Source organism: Phaseolus vulgaris, chromosome 1, assembly GCF_000499845.2.
Source record: "Phaseolus vulgaris cultivar G19833 chromosome 1, P. vulgaris v2.0, whole genome shotgun sequence".
Classification (NCBI taxonomy): domain Eukaryota; kingdom Viridiplantae; phylum Streptophyta; class Magnoliopsida; order Fabales; family Fabaceae; genus Phaseolus; species Phaseolus vulgaris.
Genome location: NC_023759.2, coordinates 43,401,841 through 43,419,358, shown reverse-complemented (window position 1 = coordinate 43,419,358; position 17,518 = coordinate 43,401,841). Strand labels below are relative to the sequence as shown.

Sequence of the window (17,518 nt, the reverse complement as noted above, 5' to 3'; positions counted from 1 at the left end):
TGCATTTGCTTTTTTTTTCTCACAAAAATAGTTTAATTATTGGTAAAATACACCAATGTCTTAAGCTGTTTAAGAGTCTAACTTTGGTTTTTTGTGTGTAACTAGTTTAGCTACCAACATTATGTTGTTATTGGGAGTTAAACTTGAATATCTTAAGTGTGTGTGATTTCATGTACTCTTTATATAAAATTCATAAACACTTTTTGAATTATTAGAGTATATTTATTTACATGTTTATTGATAAGAATGAGCGAATGCAGTGACTGTAAAAAAGATACATCAAGTTTTCATTTGTTCCCATTTATATTTCAAGGAAATGTTACATCGTGTTATATGATTGGTTGAAAATTTCAAAATATTTCCACCAATCATATCTTCGTATCTATTTTGAGTTTTCTTTGAAAGTGAAAGCAGAAAACAATGGGTTTCTCATTCACTTTTCATTTTTCTTTCCTTTCTTTTTCTCAATATTCATGCACATCTAATTAAAAAGAAAGACAAAAGAAATACTAAGTCAGAAACTATGTTTTCTATGCCTTGCCAATCATGCAAAAAACCATTGGCTGACAAAAACAGTGTGTTTATTTAGTCTTGCTTCTTCTTCCTGATCCCTATGTTTTTCTTCCTGCACCCCCACAATTTAATAAATCTCAAAATTGGCCTTGACGTTTTATTTGAAAAAGGCACCATGATTCAGTTTATATGGCACTGTTCATCTTCTTCATTCATCTCAGACGTTGATGAAGAGTTATTTTACTCGTGCGAAACAAGGTGGAGAAGTGGGTTGCGTTGCTGAAGTCTTGTTTGGCTTCTAGAGGTAAAAATTAAGGTTTTTTAGGAGGATTGGTGGTTATGGCGTTTTTATGGTTACCAGAAATCGGGATCTGAGAGTGTGTTACGGATTCATCAATCCATAACTGAATCATTTTGTTTTTCAAATGAGGGGTGTTTTGAAAGCAAATTTTGTATAAATTGTTGATTTCTGGATTGTTGATCCGGAAGCCTAATTTTTGTTATGGATTGGTGGATCCAGAATGTTTTTTCTAAATTATGGATTTCTGAATCTGGAATGCATATTTTGAATTACGGATTGGTGGATCCAAAATTTTTACCGAAAGCACCAATCCGAAATTTTGCTGGATTCCATAATCCAGAATGCAAAAAAATAAAAACGAATCCTCTATTCCATAAAGCTATTGGACGGTATTGTTCGGATACATATGAACTACAGAAATGAAAATCCAAAGAAAAAACGGAGCTGCAAATCCGAAAAACAAAAAATTTACTTACCTTCAAGAGAAATCACCCTCCTTCCATCAAGTTTTTGAGACACTACCCTAAACCACCCATAGAAACACGAGATGGAATGGTGTCGTTGAGAGAGGAATGGAGTCCGTGGAGAGGCAATGAAGTCTGCTGAGAGAGAAATGGAACGATGGTGTTAAGAAAGAGAATGAACGGGGGGATGTTGAGAGGCAAACGAAGAAGAAAAAAATAGTTTAAGTTTAAGTCCATTTTAGGGTTCTTAAAAAATAATAGAGACAATTTTGTCTTTGCAAGACATTATGGGATTGCAGGAAATAAATGTAGGGGTGCAGGAAGAAATTACCATTTAGTCTATAGATACCGGACCAGAAAAATGTAACTTTTTGGGCCCTACTTTTGGGCTTTATAATGGGCTAAGCCTACATAAAAGTTCTCTCTAAAGTTCTTATTGTGGTTTAGCTTTAGAAAAGAAATGAAAAAACGCAACATGGACGAGGGTTTTGGCATGTGATTTTCCTTGTCTTGTCGGCAAAATCATTCATCAACACAGTGCTATGGCAGGCTCACACCTTCTTTCTCACTCCCAATCCCTTACCAAAACCTATAACCACTCCTTTAACCAGAACCCTTTAACTCAAAAGCTACTTCTACCCTTCAAATTCAAAGCCACCCTCAAACCGCGTGCTCTTAGAGCGGTTCTCTCCCAGAACGCTTCTCAAACCGCGGTAGAGGACTCAAAAAAGGCTCCTTTTCAACACTGTTTCACCAAATTCGAAGATGGGTATCTGTACTGTGAGGGCCTCAAGGTACATGACATCATGGAATCTGTTGAGAGAAGGCCTTTCTATCTTTACAGCAAGCCCCAGATAACTAGGAATGTTGAAGCCTACAGGGATGCGTTGGATGGGTTGAACTCTGTAATTGGTTATGCCATTAAGGCCAACAATAACTTGAAGATTCTGGAACATTTGAGGCACTTGGGCTGTGGAGCTGTGCTTGTTAGTGGGAATGAGCTTAGATTGGCTCTTCGTGCTGGATTCGATCCCACAAGGTTAAATAACAATCAACCGATTAATGTGTTGTTGTGTTTTTTTCTACCCACATTGCATGTTGTTTGGCATTTTTTGTATTTTGTGCTGTTAAGAATTTCATGTAACTCTTAGTTTATTTCTGGGTTGGATGGACAGGTGTATCTTTAATGGGAATGGTAAAATCTTGGAGGACTTGGTCTTGGCTGCCCAGGCAGGTGTGTTTGTCAACATTGATAGTGAGTTTGACTTGGAAAACATTGTAGAGGCTGCAAAAAGGGCTGGAAAGAAGGTCAATGTTTTACTTCGGATTAATCCTGATGTAGATCCACAGGTATGTTGTTGTCCAGTTTTTGCTTCTTGATTAGTCATGTTTGACTCATGAATATTGTAAGGCGTTGGCAATTTTTGCAGATTAGTTGTATTGTCTTTCTGCGTATTGATAATTGTAGGCAACTGAAGTTGAACAGATCGAAAGAGGCTTCCATTGAAAAGAATAAATGTTTAATTATTTAAAATGTGTTTCTTCTACCAGGAGTAATGTGACTAAAATAAGTTTTCTGGTGTAGAGTGAACATTATTAATGACACTCGTCGAGTTTCTAATTAATGCATTGCTTAGGGCGTTTGATTGCAAACAGCTTTGCGTAATTTCCACAATTAATTAACAATGTTCTCAAGCAATTACATATTCCATTCATACGATATCTTCCTTTTACTGACATTATAAAATCCCCCATTTCAGCACTTCTAGTATTTTCCTTTACTCTTCCTGCATTTATCTTCACTGTACCATAACTTTTCTGTATTAGATGTGATTTGACTGGTTAGTGCACGAGTTGGGATTGACTGATTAGTGCAAAGCTCACCATGGGCAGACCTGAAACCTCGGATTTCTAGCTCGTATCTGCATCATTTAAGTTTATTATTTGAAAATATTTAAGCTTCTAACTTTGTTATCCTTAGGTCCATCCTTATGTTGCCACTGGGAATAAGAACTCTAAATTTGGCATTAGAAATGAGAAGCTGCAATGGTTCTTAGATGCAGTGAAGGAGCATCCTAATGAGCTCAAACTTGTTGGGGCCCACTGCCATCTTGGTTCAACAATTACCAAGGTCAGATGGAAATCATTATTGTTTTTGCTGATTTTTTTTGCTTTGCTATATGAAGGTATACACCTTTTTTATATTTATGTTTTTTTTTCCTTTATTTGTGTTCAACGTTCATGCTTAGGTCAATTTCAAGTTTTGCACTACTTTATGTTGATTCTTAATCTTTATCTAAATATTGCTGTTTTCTTTTTCCAATCTTTCAGGTAGACATTTTCAGGGATGCAGCCACCATTATGATCAACTACATTGATGAAATTCGAGCTCAGGGTTTTGAAGTTGATTATTTAAATATTGGAGGAGGACTTGGGATAGATTATTATCATTCTGGTGCCGTCCTTCCTTCACCTAGAGATCTCATTGACACTGTGAGGACTTATCATTTCATCTTTACATTTTATATGTAATTAAGTTTGCAATTGCTTACTAGTATAATGAATATCAGTAATGAGCAATGGCTAATAAATAGGTGTTCTTAATATTGCAATGTTGTACAATTAAAAATTAGCATTTACCATTTTGTAATTTTGAGATGCACGTAAACTTGATAAAGAAGTCCTTTAAGAACTAATACATTTTATTTATTAAATTACACAATACATCTTTTTGTTACATTATTTGAAGAACCTGATCAATGTCATCTATTGAGTTTTGTTTAGTTAATTATAGTTGTTGAAGATGCTATAGTTCAAAGGACCAAAATATCTCATCAATTACTAGATTTCATTTGTCAATTGTGATCGCATTTCTTAGCAGTTATCTTGTTTTATTGAGATAGAAGCTTTCATGCATGTTGAGTTTTCATAGAAATAACTATTGGACCTTTTGTATGTGCCAAATGACTGGTGCTGGAGGTCCTTGATGAGCACAGTTTATGTGTGATAACTGATAGATAAGCAGTTTGTATTAATCATGTTGATTTGATAATATCTCATGTTTGCCGAGGTTGGCCTTTGAAGGAGGTCCACTGGGATCGGAAGATATTTATATAATAGATTATGACTATGTGGTATTTATTTGAGTCCTAGAAATAACATATACTATGAACACTTTTTAATACATATGTTTGTAAGTGTTATATATCATAAGGAGCATATGCTTCTGCACTGCCAATCTATATCAGTCTTTGACCTGTTATACTGCCCCTTTATCGCAGAATAAGTAAATTGGACTATGTTTTATTAGCCGTGCACATGTATACCTGTTGATATCAGTTTTTTGTTTTGTGGTTGGAGTAGGTACGAGATCTTGTTCTTTCCCGTGGTCTTAATCTCATCATCGAACCTGGGAGATCACTCATTGCTAACACATGTTGCTTAGTTAACCGGGTAACAGGTGTTAAAACTAATGGATCTAAAAACTTCATTGTAATTGATGGAAGTATGGCAGAGCTTATCCGCCCTAGTCTCTATGATGCTTACCAGGTAAATATTAAAAGTGCCAAAATTTTGTTATATCTTCTCATCAATACATCAAGATTGTTGTGAATGTATAACAGAGACAGTTTGTTCTTATGATAAGTTTGTGTGTGATGGCTTCCATTCTGCTAACTATTGCACTGGAAACTAATGAAGAATTCTAGACCCTATGAATGCTTGTGCTTTCCAATAAACATATAAAGTAGCTCAAAACTTATCCAACATATTGATACATTATGGTTTTGTTGGGATGCCACAACCTCCACCCCCTTGTGTGCCAAATATAGCATAAAGGGAAAAACAACAATCTTGTATTTTGTGATTTGGATCTCATCATGCCACAGAATGCAATTACTTTTTTGGTTCTTTTTTTCAAATCTGGTTGAATCTTGACACTTTTGATTGGAAAACAGATTAAAAGTGACCTCAGTTAGATTTAACATGGCATTTAAAGTTGTCATCTAAAGAATGAAATGCATTCTAAAGAAACTTGGATGTTGAGAGAGCAAAAGGTCATTTTGTCTACCTCATGCTGATGGGTTGTGTCAGTTTTTGTTTGCATGAATTTTTATTAGTGACATCTGATTTTTGGGTGCAGCATATAGAGTTGGTTTCCCCTACCCCATCAAATGCTGAGATAGCAACCTTTGATGTGGTTGGCCCTGTCTGCGAGTCTGCAGATTTCTTAGGAAAAGGAAGAGAACTTCCTACTCCAGCGAAGGTAATATAGTATTTTTTTTTCTTAAATTTAAATTTAACTATATGCTTAAATAATAAATGTGCAAAATTTGTGTCTCATCCGAATTTTACTGGCAGGGTACTGGTTTGGTCGTTCATGATGCTGGCGCTTATTGCATGAGCATGGCATCAACATACAATCTAAAGATGCGGCCTCCCGAGTATTGGGTATGAAGTTGCTTTTCTCCACTTGCTAACTTCGTTGAGCAGACTTCTTTATATTTGATAATCCTCAATGAAACTATATTATCAGCAAAACCTTTTTGAATAAGAATAAGGTCTTTCTAATGATTTTTCTGTTTGTTCAAGGTCTTTGCAAAATCATTTGAAGTTCTACATGTGTTTTGAAAAAACAAGTTATACAAACTGAGGATATTGCTTGTTATAATTAATGTTTGAAAGATGTAATACTGAATAGCTCGCTTCTTGTTGGTGATGGTTTTTTAAGATTTACTCGCTTTGTAGAATCCCATGCAAGTTTTAAACTAACAATTAATTTTAACTCATCTTGATTTGTTATAAAGCATGTCATTTTTATTGTGTAAAATATTTTAGGTTGAAGATGATGGATCAGTGAGCAAAATAAGGCATGGAGAGACTTTCGAAGACCACATTCGGTTCTTTGAGGGCCTTTGAGCTGGTAATTTATCCTGTAGGAAAGGAAGCTCGAAAATTGTTGTGTATTTTGGATTTTGGATCTTTCCTAGTCACTGAATGCATTTTAGTTGTGTTTCTTCTATTCTAGTTCAATGCTGACACTTCTGATATGAAACCAAAATAAAGTTGATTTCAGTTAGATTTTATACTGCATTTAATCTTTTAGTAGTAAAGATTAAGTAAACGAAAAAATAAATAAATCTTTCTAGACTTTCAATATAAGAAAAATCCTTTAGTATGTGTGTACTTTTTGGTGTTGTTTTTAGTGACCATTTACTGAAATTAATTGCTGTTGTAGGTTTTGTGAATGTTCTTGCCCTTTTATGAAATCGTGATTTGCTCCTTTTAATTTTTTTCTGTTTTTTCTAACACGGTTTATTATGAAGCACGTTACTTGTTGACATATTAACACAGTAGTGTCACAGTAATGTAAAATAAAAATATTTAATTAATAGTTATAGATTACGAACAATTCAACAATTGTTTATCTGTTTGCCACTTGTAATATATTCATGTCAACGTGTAATTGATTCCTATTGATTATAAGATTTTAGATGTCTTATTTTTTTAGTTTACTATGTTGACACTATTTTCCAAGACTTTTATAAATATTTTATTTTGAGTTTCGTTAAATGAAGAGGGGATTAAAATAATTTGTAAAACTCATAAATTTAAATTAGTAAAAAAAAGTTGGATAATATTCGTCTTTTCAATTGTGATTTTTTTCCTCTCAACAAAAACGCGTTTAAATTATTCCCACAGGTCACTCATGTCATGACTTCTGTGCGATGTTTGTTCTTTGCGAATATAAAGTACTCACTACATTTCAGCTTTTTCTTTTAAGATTTTCTTTAATTTTAAATGAGAGCATTCGTGTTAAAAAAATATTTGTTTGCACTGTTCTACTACAAAAAACATAATATATTTTTTATTTAAAAATCTTCACAATTTAAAACTTTTTAAACTAATCATCTTAGGTTCCTCCTTCTTAATTTGAAAATACGTATTTTTTTTAATGTGCATTTTCTAACTGTTTATAACTGTTATTTCAACGTTAGCTTTTCAGGACAAAGAAATAAATATATTTAAGTTAGAGGGACAAAAATCAAACAATTAAAAAAAACTAAAATCAAATTAATTTTTGTTGGATGTGGGGAAATATTCATATTCTTTAAAAATAAAAATAAATACTATAATGAAAGTGTTAGGTAGAAGTACGAAAAAGAAAAATGACGCAATGGCTGCTGTACGACATTTTTGGTATGTAATAAAAAATAGAGATTAGGGTGAGTTGAAAAATTATGCATAATTATTCTTCTCCATTTTATTTATACATTTTCCTTTTTTTCACTATATTATTTATTACATTTATTTCTCTCTTTATTTTTCTTCTTGTATCTCTTATCTATTCACTCAGCTCAGAGTGGACCTTTGTCATCACTCTTATCCATTCTATGTTTGCCTAAAAATATCACAAAATTCGTAATTACTTTTAAAAACATTCTATATCTTACAAAAGTGCAATTTTTGGGAATAATTTGTTAAGAGAAAATTATCATTTCATAAAAATAACTTCTTAAAATGATTCATTAAGGTTCGGAAAACGCATTGGTTTTCACTCTCACTTGTTTGTTCTAGACTTCTTTAAAGAGATAGGAGGAGAAAAAATTCGTACTATCGCGAGAGCTACTTCATTCCTTCTTCTAATGAGGAATCAAAGTAAGTCATGCGCTTCTTTTCAACAGGAGACTCCATCCTTCTGCCTTTACACTTGAGAGTCATTTTCCGTCTGACCCGAGTTAGTAATTGTTCAAAGCTCATTAAACTTACTGAGTTCAATGGTCTGAGTTTATTAAGCTCGATGATTCGAATTCACGACCACAAGGTTAAGTGACGTGTTTTCTACCAAATGAGTTAATGTTAGGTAGTTTGTTAGTTTATAAATTAGTGTATAATGTATTTAATATAATGATTAATTATTTTTTATCTCTAAATTAAGTATATTAAATAATTTTCTTTTAATGTTACTTATTAACGATGGGTTGAACTTTTTTTAATATAACTACTGTAATGTTGTTCGTAAATTACAAGAGATCTTTTTTATCTCATACGAAGTCTACATGCATGCATACTTTTTTGGTTTTTTATTTTCTATTATGGTTGTGCTAGCAAGCATATTTTTAAATTTTTTTGTGTTGTGTAATTTTTAAATTTTTTTGTGTTGTGTAATTTTTTCTATATTTTGTTGAAGTCGTGCTTGATAGGATTTTTTCTAAAAAATATTATGTAAAGTTGTGTTTGCTAATATGGTTTTTAATTTTTTTTAAATCGTGTTTCCTAGCATTTTTTTTATTTCTTTATTCTTTATTATTTTTTTAAAATTATTTATTTATATGCTAATTTAATATATTTTGGATAATTTAAGATATTAGTGTATTTAAATATTTTTTAAAATAGTTAGCTATTTAGTTAATTTAATTAATTAATAAAATTGTTTATATTAATTGAATGCAATCTTGACAAATTTAAAGTAGTGTACTAAAACATATATCTTATTAATTGAAATAAAAGGGAAAAAATCATTAATGAGAACAGATAAAACAGTCATATAATATGATAATCCTTATCACAAGGTATTGGCTGATAAAAAACTTAGAAGATCAGCTTATGACACATTGTTTCTTCTGTTATTATTAACCATATTTGTCGTTTCATTTCAATTAATCTGATTTCAACAATTACATATTGTAACGACATTCTTTCAAATTTTCTGAAATTGAATTCAATTAACTTAATAAATTATATCAATTAATTAAATTAACTAAATATTTAACTACTTTTTACAATAAATAATTTAAATATACTTGACTGCATTAATATTTTAAATTATTCAAAATACATTTTATTAACATATAAATAAATAATTAAAAAAATAAAATTTCAATAATAAATAAAAACTTGTTTTAATATATCACCATTCTTTATTATTTTTATAATTTAGAAGTAGTTGACTAAAAAAAACCGCGTTGAGCCGTTATATCTTACCGTGTACTCCGCCAACGTATTTCTTACACCTTTTCTTTCATTCTTCCAATCCCTCTAATTTGCCTTTTATCTCTTCAACATTATACCCCTTTCTCCTCACTCAAACCCAAAACCTTTTTAACAAATCGGGAAAAATACAAATGATGTAACACTAAAAAACAACTACAACATGAACATGAAACTACAGATATCATAAATAAAAAACCAATCTTTTTTTTAGGTAGTTGGGAATAGTTAATTACAAGCATGAGTGATTCTTCTTTCAGACACTCAAAATGAAAGAGACTAATATATATAACTTAGCAAACAAGAATGGCCCAAAAAGAAGAAAAAAAAAATTGTTGATGAAGAGCAGAGAAGATACAGAGGAAGTATAATCATATGAACTCTTTCTAACAGAGCTTGGTTCCAAAAACTGGAAAGTTATGGAATCAGATCATACACCCAATTCCATATTCTATTAATCTAATGAAAAAATCAATCTTCAAAACCAATTTTCTTCCAAATGGCATTTCTAACACTGCGCAAGTCCCTACCTTTGAGGGTCCTCCCTTTTCCTTCATGCACAGAGAGGGAAGCTCCTCTGTTCCTAGCAAGATACTCATGAGGGGGTATTCGTTCTCCTCCATCATTATCATCATCATCATCACTAACACAATTTCTCTTATCGTGCTCCTCATAGTTCTCCTTCAAAATCTTGGACCAATCGGGAATATTCACCGGCATTGAGGATGAAGCCACAGGGTTGACTCTGCCACCACCCTCCACCTTTTTGAACCCTTTCTTACCAGATCGTGACCACTTCTTCGACTCTGTTGCGGTATTATTGCTGTTGGATAAGTTCCAGTTCCACACGTCAGCTTCATCCAATTCCATGTCACCCTCTGTAGCTTTTGCCTCCAAATCGGTGCTTGATGATCCAAACATGGAACTTACCTTGGAAAGAAACCCCTTCCTTGATGCCATTGAATGAAGCTTTGAGTTTCAGAACCTCTCAATAATTGATGTCTATTTCTCTCTCTCTTCTGTGTCTCTGTTTTGGCTATGTTTGTGATTTTCACACTCTTGACTATTGCTCCTTCTCATTTATATAATTGCTTTTTGGTTGTTACGGATAAAGCCAATGAAATCCACTTTTTCTCTACTCTACATGCGTTACAATTAATTAACAAATATTAACTATAATATAACTATGGCAAGGGTTCTCACGTGATTTTACATTAACCCTTCCCTTAATTGCCTCATCTTCGTTTTCTGATCCAATATTTACCTCGTGACCACAGCTTCTTCTTCAATATAAAATTCCTTGCACACCAAGAGGAAAAAAAATGGCTCACGTTACTCAATAGGAGTGAGTGATACATGCACATGAAAAAAAAGTCACATTCTACATATGATATATAGCTAGAGTTTAAAAAACCGCTACGTAACTTTCAAAAGTGAAGCATTGTCATGCGCTGAAAAAGTTTTAGATATTACTTGTGCGTTTTTTAAATATTCATTAAAGAAATACTTTAATCTAAGATAACATAAAGAAGCAAGTATATGTCATTTTTAATTTAATTAAAATATTATCATAATTTTTTGAATAAATTCAGAAACGAAGAGATTCTTTACTCAGTTGCTTCTTTGTAACAAGTCTGATAGGAGAAACATAGACAGAGTTATCCGATTTCCATGAGTGAGACACTTGAACCAATGGGATCTCTGTTCGGCGACTGAATAAAGTTAAAACAAATACTAAAATTAAAACATTTCGATTGCCTTTTAATAAAGGTTAAGAGTCAGAGGTTTTCTTTTCTCCCGCAAACAATTCTTCCTCCCTTGTGTCACATTTAATTAAGAAAATACATAAAATGAATAATTATAAATAATGCTAGCAAGATCAGCTTAATTTAGAAGAGTTTAGGTGATTTAAATAAAGTCTACTACATTTCCTATGCATCTAACAAAAAAAATCAATATATTCCCATTATTATTACTATTGAGAAAAAAAGGTAAAGAGTTCTATTATTTATTTATATATTATTAATATAATAATTTTATAATATGTCTCTTGTTTCTTATAAATTATTGATTTAATGTAATAGTTTTTTAATTTTTATCTCGTTTTCAATACAAATTCGTAAAAATAGTTTGTGATATTTAAAGACGTGTCTATATCTTGACACGTTATCATAGAGTTTTGTCACGACACGACCTGGTCATTATTATTAATTAGTTGTTTGAGAGGAAGGAAAGTTTTGATCACCCCTAATAGCCTAATCCTATTATCCCTTTGGCACATTGTGCATGACTATTACCTGGTATGAAATCTTTAATCATATTTAAATATAAAATTTATAATTTAGTGCTATTAAAAAAAGATTTATATTTTTAAAATAGCGTTTAGTTAAATCTAACACATTAGTTTTGAAAGAGTGTGATGGGAACTATTCCCAAAATTAAAATATTGTAGTAACAAAGAAAGATGTTTTATAGGTGTCTCAAAAAAGTAATTAACAATACTATAGAATTTCATTTTTGTTTCTTTATAGTTGTATAAATCAAAGAGAGTGGTGTCAAAGTGATATATTATATTGTTTAAAATAAAATAAAATAAAATACTTGGTTTTGACGTTGTTTTTCTTTGTGATACTACAAGCATTAAAAAAAGGCTAATAATAATGACTAGTTGAGAAATGCCTATTCATAACCCCAAGACGTGAAGGGTTTTGATATGCAACGAGTTGCTCAAAATGCAAAAGAAAACAAAGAAAAGGTAAAAACAGGGGCCGAATTAATTAAGCTGAAAAATGGCTCACCACTTAGTCGAATTGTTGGTTCGTTTTCGAAACAAATGACTTCAGATACATGTTCAATTTTATGCTGTTTGACAGAGTTAAAACCCCAAAACATAAACCTTAAACAGAAACCACAATCATTGGTGATTATGTCTTCCTGTCCGAAAATCACGGGTATCAATTAGTCAGCCTAATTCTTGATTAAAACTATTAATACTGATCTTAATTTAAGTGCTTTGGAGTACATGTTTTTCTTTACGTTTGGATAAGAGATGAACCATAAAATTATATCAATGCACATGTGTAACTAAGCTTTTAAAGCGTTTCTTTATTACAAAATATAACAATTATTAACCGCGCCGAGCATCACATTCAACAATTCCTAACTAGTTTCCCAATACATTATTAGTGATTTGAACTAACATAATAGGTTGCTTTTGGTTTTATAATAAAATCAATATGAAAATTTGAGAAAAAAAAATATTGATTTAGAATGAATATCATTTCGATACATCAAAATAATTTCACACTTTAAGAATACAAAAAAAAAAAATACTCAACAAACTGTCTCTTCTTTTAATCCATTGATTCTTTTAAGACAAAACTATAAAATCTTTACTAATATCAAAACAAACCATGTAAATTTCATACCAACGTGAAAAAAAATAATATACGGACTTGAAGTTGCTGATAAAAAAAATATGGACTTGAAATTAACATAAATAAAGTTTCTTATTTTTTAACATGGTCCATTGAATACTTAGAACAATATGTTGAGTAGACTTCACTCAGGAAAAGAAAAACAATATACTGATTCAAGTTTTTTTAATATAAATCAATTCGAAAAATTGAGTATAACGAATTTAAAAGTTTTAAACTCGATTAATATTAATATTAGATAGTAGTGATAGGGAAGATTTCAATCTATTTTAAGTAAGTTTTCGTTTAAATTTGGGATAAATAGGATTATGAACTATCTGATTTCTCCACCTTAATTAAAAAATTAGGATCTGGTTACTAATAAAAAAGTTAGAAAATATCTATCTCACATGAATATATAATTTTTTTATGTGAGAATAAACATATAATATGAAATAAAGTTGTTGAATAATATAATAAATATTGATACAAGTAACTAAGGTCAAAATAATAATTAATTAAAAAAATAAATGATAATGAGAGAAAAAAAAATAGGAATGACATTATTTACTAAAAGGATTATAAAGTTCAAGAGAATACTTAGCTATAAAAAAGATGGATAAGACATAGGAAAAAATTGACACATTGAGTGTTCTAGTAACAAGAACCACTATATCTTTTGCTAGAACATTTGACACCATCGTGAGGCACATAAAATTAGTCATGTGTCACTCAAGTTATAATAAGATATGTGAAGCACAATTAGTAAGGGTGGAGGAATGTGGAGGAATTTTCAGGACAAACTCTCTTCAAAATGGATTAATCCATATTGAATTAAGAAGATGATCAAGAAAGGAGCATATGACTTGGATGTTGGATGAGGGAGTTATTGCTAGAACATGCAACAAATTTACAATTTTATTAAAGTTATATTGTTATTTTGTTTGGCTTTTAAGTTATTTTTTTGTCTAGCTTTTTTAAATAACATTCCTAAGATGGAGACAATAAATTTTATGAAACTTTTTTGCTAAACGATATTAATGTAGAATTTGAGAAAATAATGCATGATTATTTTAAGAATCTTTATCCTAGTGATTATCAAATCATCAACACACAAGAAAAGAAGAGTGATCACTCTAAGGATCTTTATTCCAATGATTAATTCCCTAACACACAAGGAAAAAACGGATGATCGCTCTACAGATCTTTATTCCAAGGATTAATTCCCCAACACATGAGAAAAGGGATAACCATAACTTTAGGAATCTTTATCTTGGAGATTATTAAATTTGCTACATATAGGAAAAGAGGCAACAAAATCTTAAATACATTATTGTTTAGTGCACAAAGTTTTCTTATAAAGTCAAAAGCATATTATGAAGCTCGCATTCCGATACCCTGCACGTGGAAAGAGAATGCATAAAATTTAATAATCTCAAAGTCATAAGTGGATGAAATAAATTGCATTTCAATCACGCGTTAAGAGATAAGAAGCTTTTAGATATATCATCTTATTCAGCATATGAAATTATTTATAATTTCTAAGTCAAAAGAGCGTAGATAAGATTTTGAGTTAACTTAAGCAAATTAGACTTGGAAGCTTATAGTGATAGATAGAATCTTGATCTAGCGAGTCTTCGCTTAAACTTAAGGGATTGTGTATTGATTGGTAGGATTTTGTTCCACCTCAAGATTAATTAACAAAATTAGGATATGGTTAATAATAAATAATTTAAAAAATATTCATCTCAATAAATTGATAAGGATTTTATCACAATCAAGCTAGAATAAACATGTAGTATAGAATAAATTTGCTGAATAATACAATAAATCCTATTACAAGTAGTTAGGATCAAAATAATAATTAATTAAAAAAATAAATGATAATTATGAGAAAAAAAAACACTTGGAATATGGACCTTATTTCTATCAAAAATATAAAAGAATATTTAACTATAAAAAGGACTAAATAAGACCTAGAAAGAAAAGGACATTGAGTGCTCTAACAAAAGAAGTCATCATATCTCTTGACTATAACAATAAGTAATTTTTGTTTATACCTTTTAACTTGACATTGTTAGAATTGTTGTTGTATACATAAAATAAATAATTTGAATATATATATATATATGTATATATATATATATATATTTATTTTTATTTTCAAAATTACTTTTGAGAGTAATGTTTTTGTAAGATTTAATATTTAACTATCACATACTTAAAAATTAAATAAACTCAACATAAATCAACATTAATAGTAGTGATTTTATTTATAGTAATATATTGTCTAATCTTTTTATAAATATTAATAGAAAAGAGAGAGAGAGAGAGAGAGGGCGAATATATTCTTTAGATAATTTATTCAGTAGAATAAAATATAAAACAAATTTCCCTCCCTTCCAATAATAGAAAACAAACATGAGAAGATAATGGTTTTAGAATTTAGACTAATTAATTAACCATTCAAATTTCTCAAAATTTTCCTCTCCATTTTTCTTGTCTAACGATGCAAATAAATAGAGAATATTCAAAACGAAAATGCACATCTATTTTACAACTATAAGATGCTTCCCGTATAATAAGAGTAGATTTCTACGCGTACTCCAAACTTACTTTTCTGCGATTTATTCTTTAGAATATGCCACTTCCTCAAGGTTTTAATAAATATTCTAAAACGGGACTGATGATTAAATTGATAATGACATGCATTACTTCAATATTTAATGATTCAGCATGATCAAACTTATATTAAGAAATAATTATAATAATTAGATAATATTAAATAGCATAACGTCGTAATCTTAAAATATTAAAAACTAAAAGTAAAACATAATTTTTTTATCAGATATAATATATATATATATATATATATATATATATATATTGTAATAAGGTTTTTATTGAGGAAGGTAAAAGGATGGTCCCTAACTGGTATTAGAAAAAGCAAGGTAGAAACAGAAAGTGGCGTGTAAGTTATGAAAAGAAGACCATATATGTTAATTGAACTCGGTGATTCCACCAACCAAAATGGCTTAGAAAAATGAACCAGGCCTAATAAAGCATGCCTTGTCCCCTTTGTATATTAATCTCCACACTGATTTCAACCTTTCAAAATATCTTTGTTCTTATATATTGTTGTTCAATAAGAGTATTGTTGTTCTATAAGAGTATAAGAGTATTGGTAAATTAGAATATTTAATATAGTTAAGAATATATGACTTCTTCTTAGTTAGTGTGTATTTTTTTTTCCCTGATATATACTAAAATTTCCATATCTTTTGTGTTTGATTTTATTATTATTCTAATTCAATAATAAATGATATATTTTTGTTCTAACCAACTCGAGGTAGGTCGAAATATGGATGAGTTCCTAATGGTGGTCTCCTTTCAAGCTCTAGTGATTCAACCTTCGGAAAACGAAGGAGTTCCTACTGCGATGACACTCTGACGCTCAAGTCAGTAAGAACACAAAATTATAATGAGTATATGATAAAATATGAGTTAAAAGTACTTCATGTGTTGTGTATTAGATGATATGAGATGATCCTTTTTGTAGACCAAATTGTAACCTAGCACTGGAACCTTCTCCAAGTGGCTTAGGATAAGTGTGTAAAAGATAGACCTCCTTGTTTCTATTCACTCTGATATATATTGACCATATCCTAGGTAACATAGTCTGATTCTACCTTTATTGAGCCATTAAGGATGATTAAGTCTAATGAATAAAGGATGACTCACGTTTCCCGTTAAGGATAGAATTTCGATTATCATATTATACGTCAGTCCAAACCCATCTCTCTACACTTTTATTTAAAACTTATTATTTGGAATCTCTTTATTTATGCTAATATGGTATTAATAAATATTAATAGAAATTCGGTCCATGACGTTATATATATAATGCAACATTACGAGGCCTTTTATAAGATAAACAAGTTGTTTCACTGGAGCATGCATGCGCATTCACATATTCTAAGGATGCTGTCAAATGAGTTAGGTTAGAGTTTAGGATGCGCAAACAAACAGTGTGTCTATCCTCAGAAGATGATTACCTACGATTGTCTTTTTGTTGTTTTGTAGATAAGGATGCCATTATTTGGACCTTGTATCAATTAAAAATGCTCCTTCACTAGATCAAACTCTTTGTTCAAAACAGTACTTTAGTTCAAATTGTTAGCGGATTTGATTGAGAATTCAACAGTACCTAATTGCCAACTGTTTATTTCTTGCTGCTTCTTTTTTATTCATAAATCATCAGAAATTATTACAAAAAAACCGTTTTAGGTTGAATAGAATAATTCAATGCTTAGCTGAGACTTTTTCAGTCCCTTACCCTTTCTCTTATGATCTTTTAGGCAAAACAATTATCTCAAAGAAAGGTTAATTAGCCTTTTTCTTGGAGTTCCTTGCTTGCTGGATTAATTTCTTAGAGGCTTAAAAAATTACTCTTGGAGAACCGTTCTTACAAAATTTACAAGACTTTTGAAAACTTTTATTTATGTTTTTTTTCTTATATCTATTAAGAAATGAATTTTAATTTTAATTTTTCCTATAAAATTGATTTATAAAATATATTTTTGGACTTTAAATCTAACTCTCCACTTATAAAATTATATTTACAAATGTATAAATTTCTACGTTTAGGTTTAGGGTTTACTAACTTATATTTCAATGAAAGATATGTTTGCAGAACACTCTTACATAAGGCTAAAATTAAAATTAATGTACAAATTTTGGGATTACTAACTTATATTATTTTGAGTGAATTTTTATCTGTGTGGGCCTGAAGGGTGACCCACATCTTCTCTGATCTAGGTTTAGAGGTTCACTAA

General features: G+C 30.4%; 2 protein-coding genes across 2 annotated transcripts; one reads left to right on the top strand and one right to left on the bottom strand.

The window, feature by feature from the left end:
* The first annotated feature begins 1,704 nt into the window (after window positions 1-1,704).
* Window positions 1,705-6,362, top strand: LOC137814453 (diaminopimelate decarboxylase 1, chloroplastic-like). Its single transcript, XM_068617211.1, has 8 exons — window positions 1,705-2,317; window positions 2,454-2,628; window positions 3,260-3,409; window positions 3,610-3,771; window positions 4,642-4,827; window positions 5,420-5,542; window positions 5,638-5,727; window positions 6,115-6,362. Exons 1-8 carry the CDS (start codon window positions 1,821-1,823, stop codon window positions 6,193-6,195), a joined length of 1,464 nt encoding a protein of 487 aa, XP_068473312.1. The 5' UTR covers window positions 1,705-1,820; the 3' UTR covers window positions 6,196-6,362.
* Window positions 6,363-9,454: 3,092 nt separating this feature from the next.
* Window positions 9,455-10,521, bottom strand: LOC137814454 (protein S40-4-like). The gene has a single exon (XM_068617212.1). The coding sequence runs from the start codon at window positions 10,225-10,227 to the stop codon at window positions 9,739-9,741; it is 489 nt and encodes a 162-aa protein (XP_068473313.1). The 5' UTR covers window positions 10,228-10,521; the 3' UTR covers window positions 9,455-9,738.
* Window positions 10,522-17,518: the final 6,997 nt, after the last annotated feature.

Coding starts and splice junctions, on each gene's coding strand:
- LOC137814453 (XM_068617211.1), top strand. CDS start 1,821: ATGGCAGGCTCACACCTTCTTTCTCACTCCCAATCCCTTACCAAAACC. Junction 2,318..2,453: donor GCTGGATTCGATCCCACAAG/GTTAAATAACAA, acceptor TTGGATGGACAG/GTGTATCTTTAATGGGAATG. Junction 5,543..5,637: donor AACTTCCTACTCCAGCGAAG/GTAATATAGTAT, acceptor TTTTACTGGCAG/GGTACTGGTTTGGTCGTTCA.
- LOC137814454 (XM_068617212.1), bottom strand. CDS start 10,227: ATGGCATCAAGGAAGGGGTTTCTTTCCAAGGTAAGTTCCATGTTTGGA.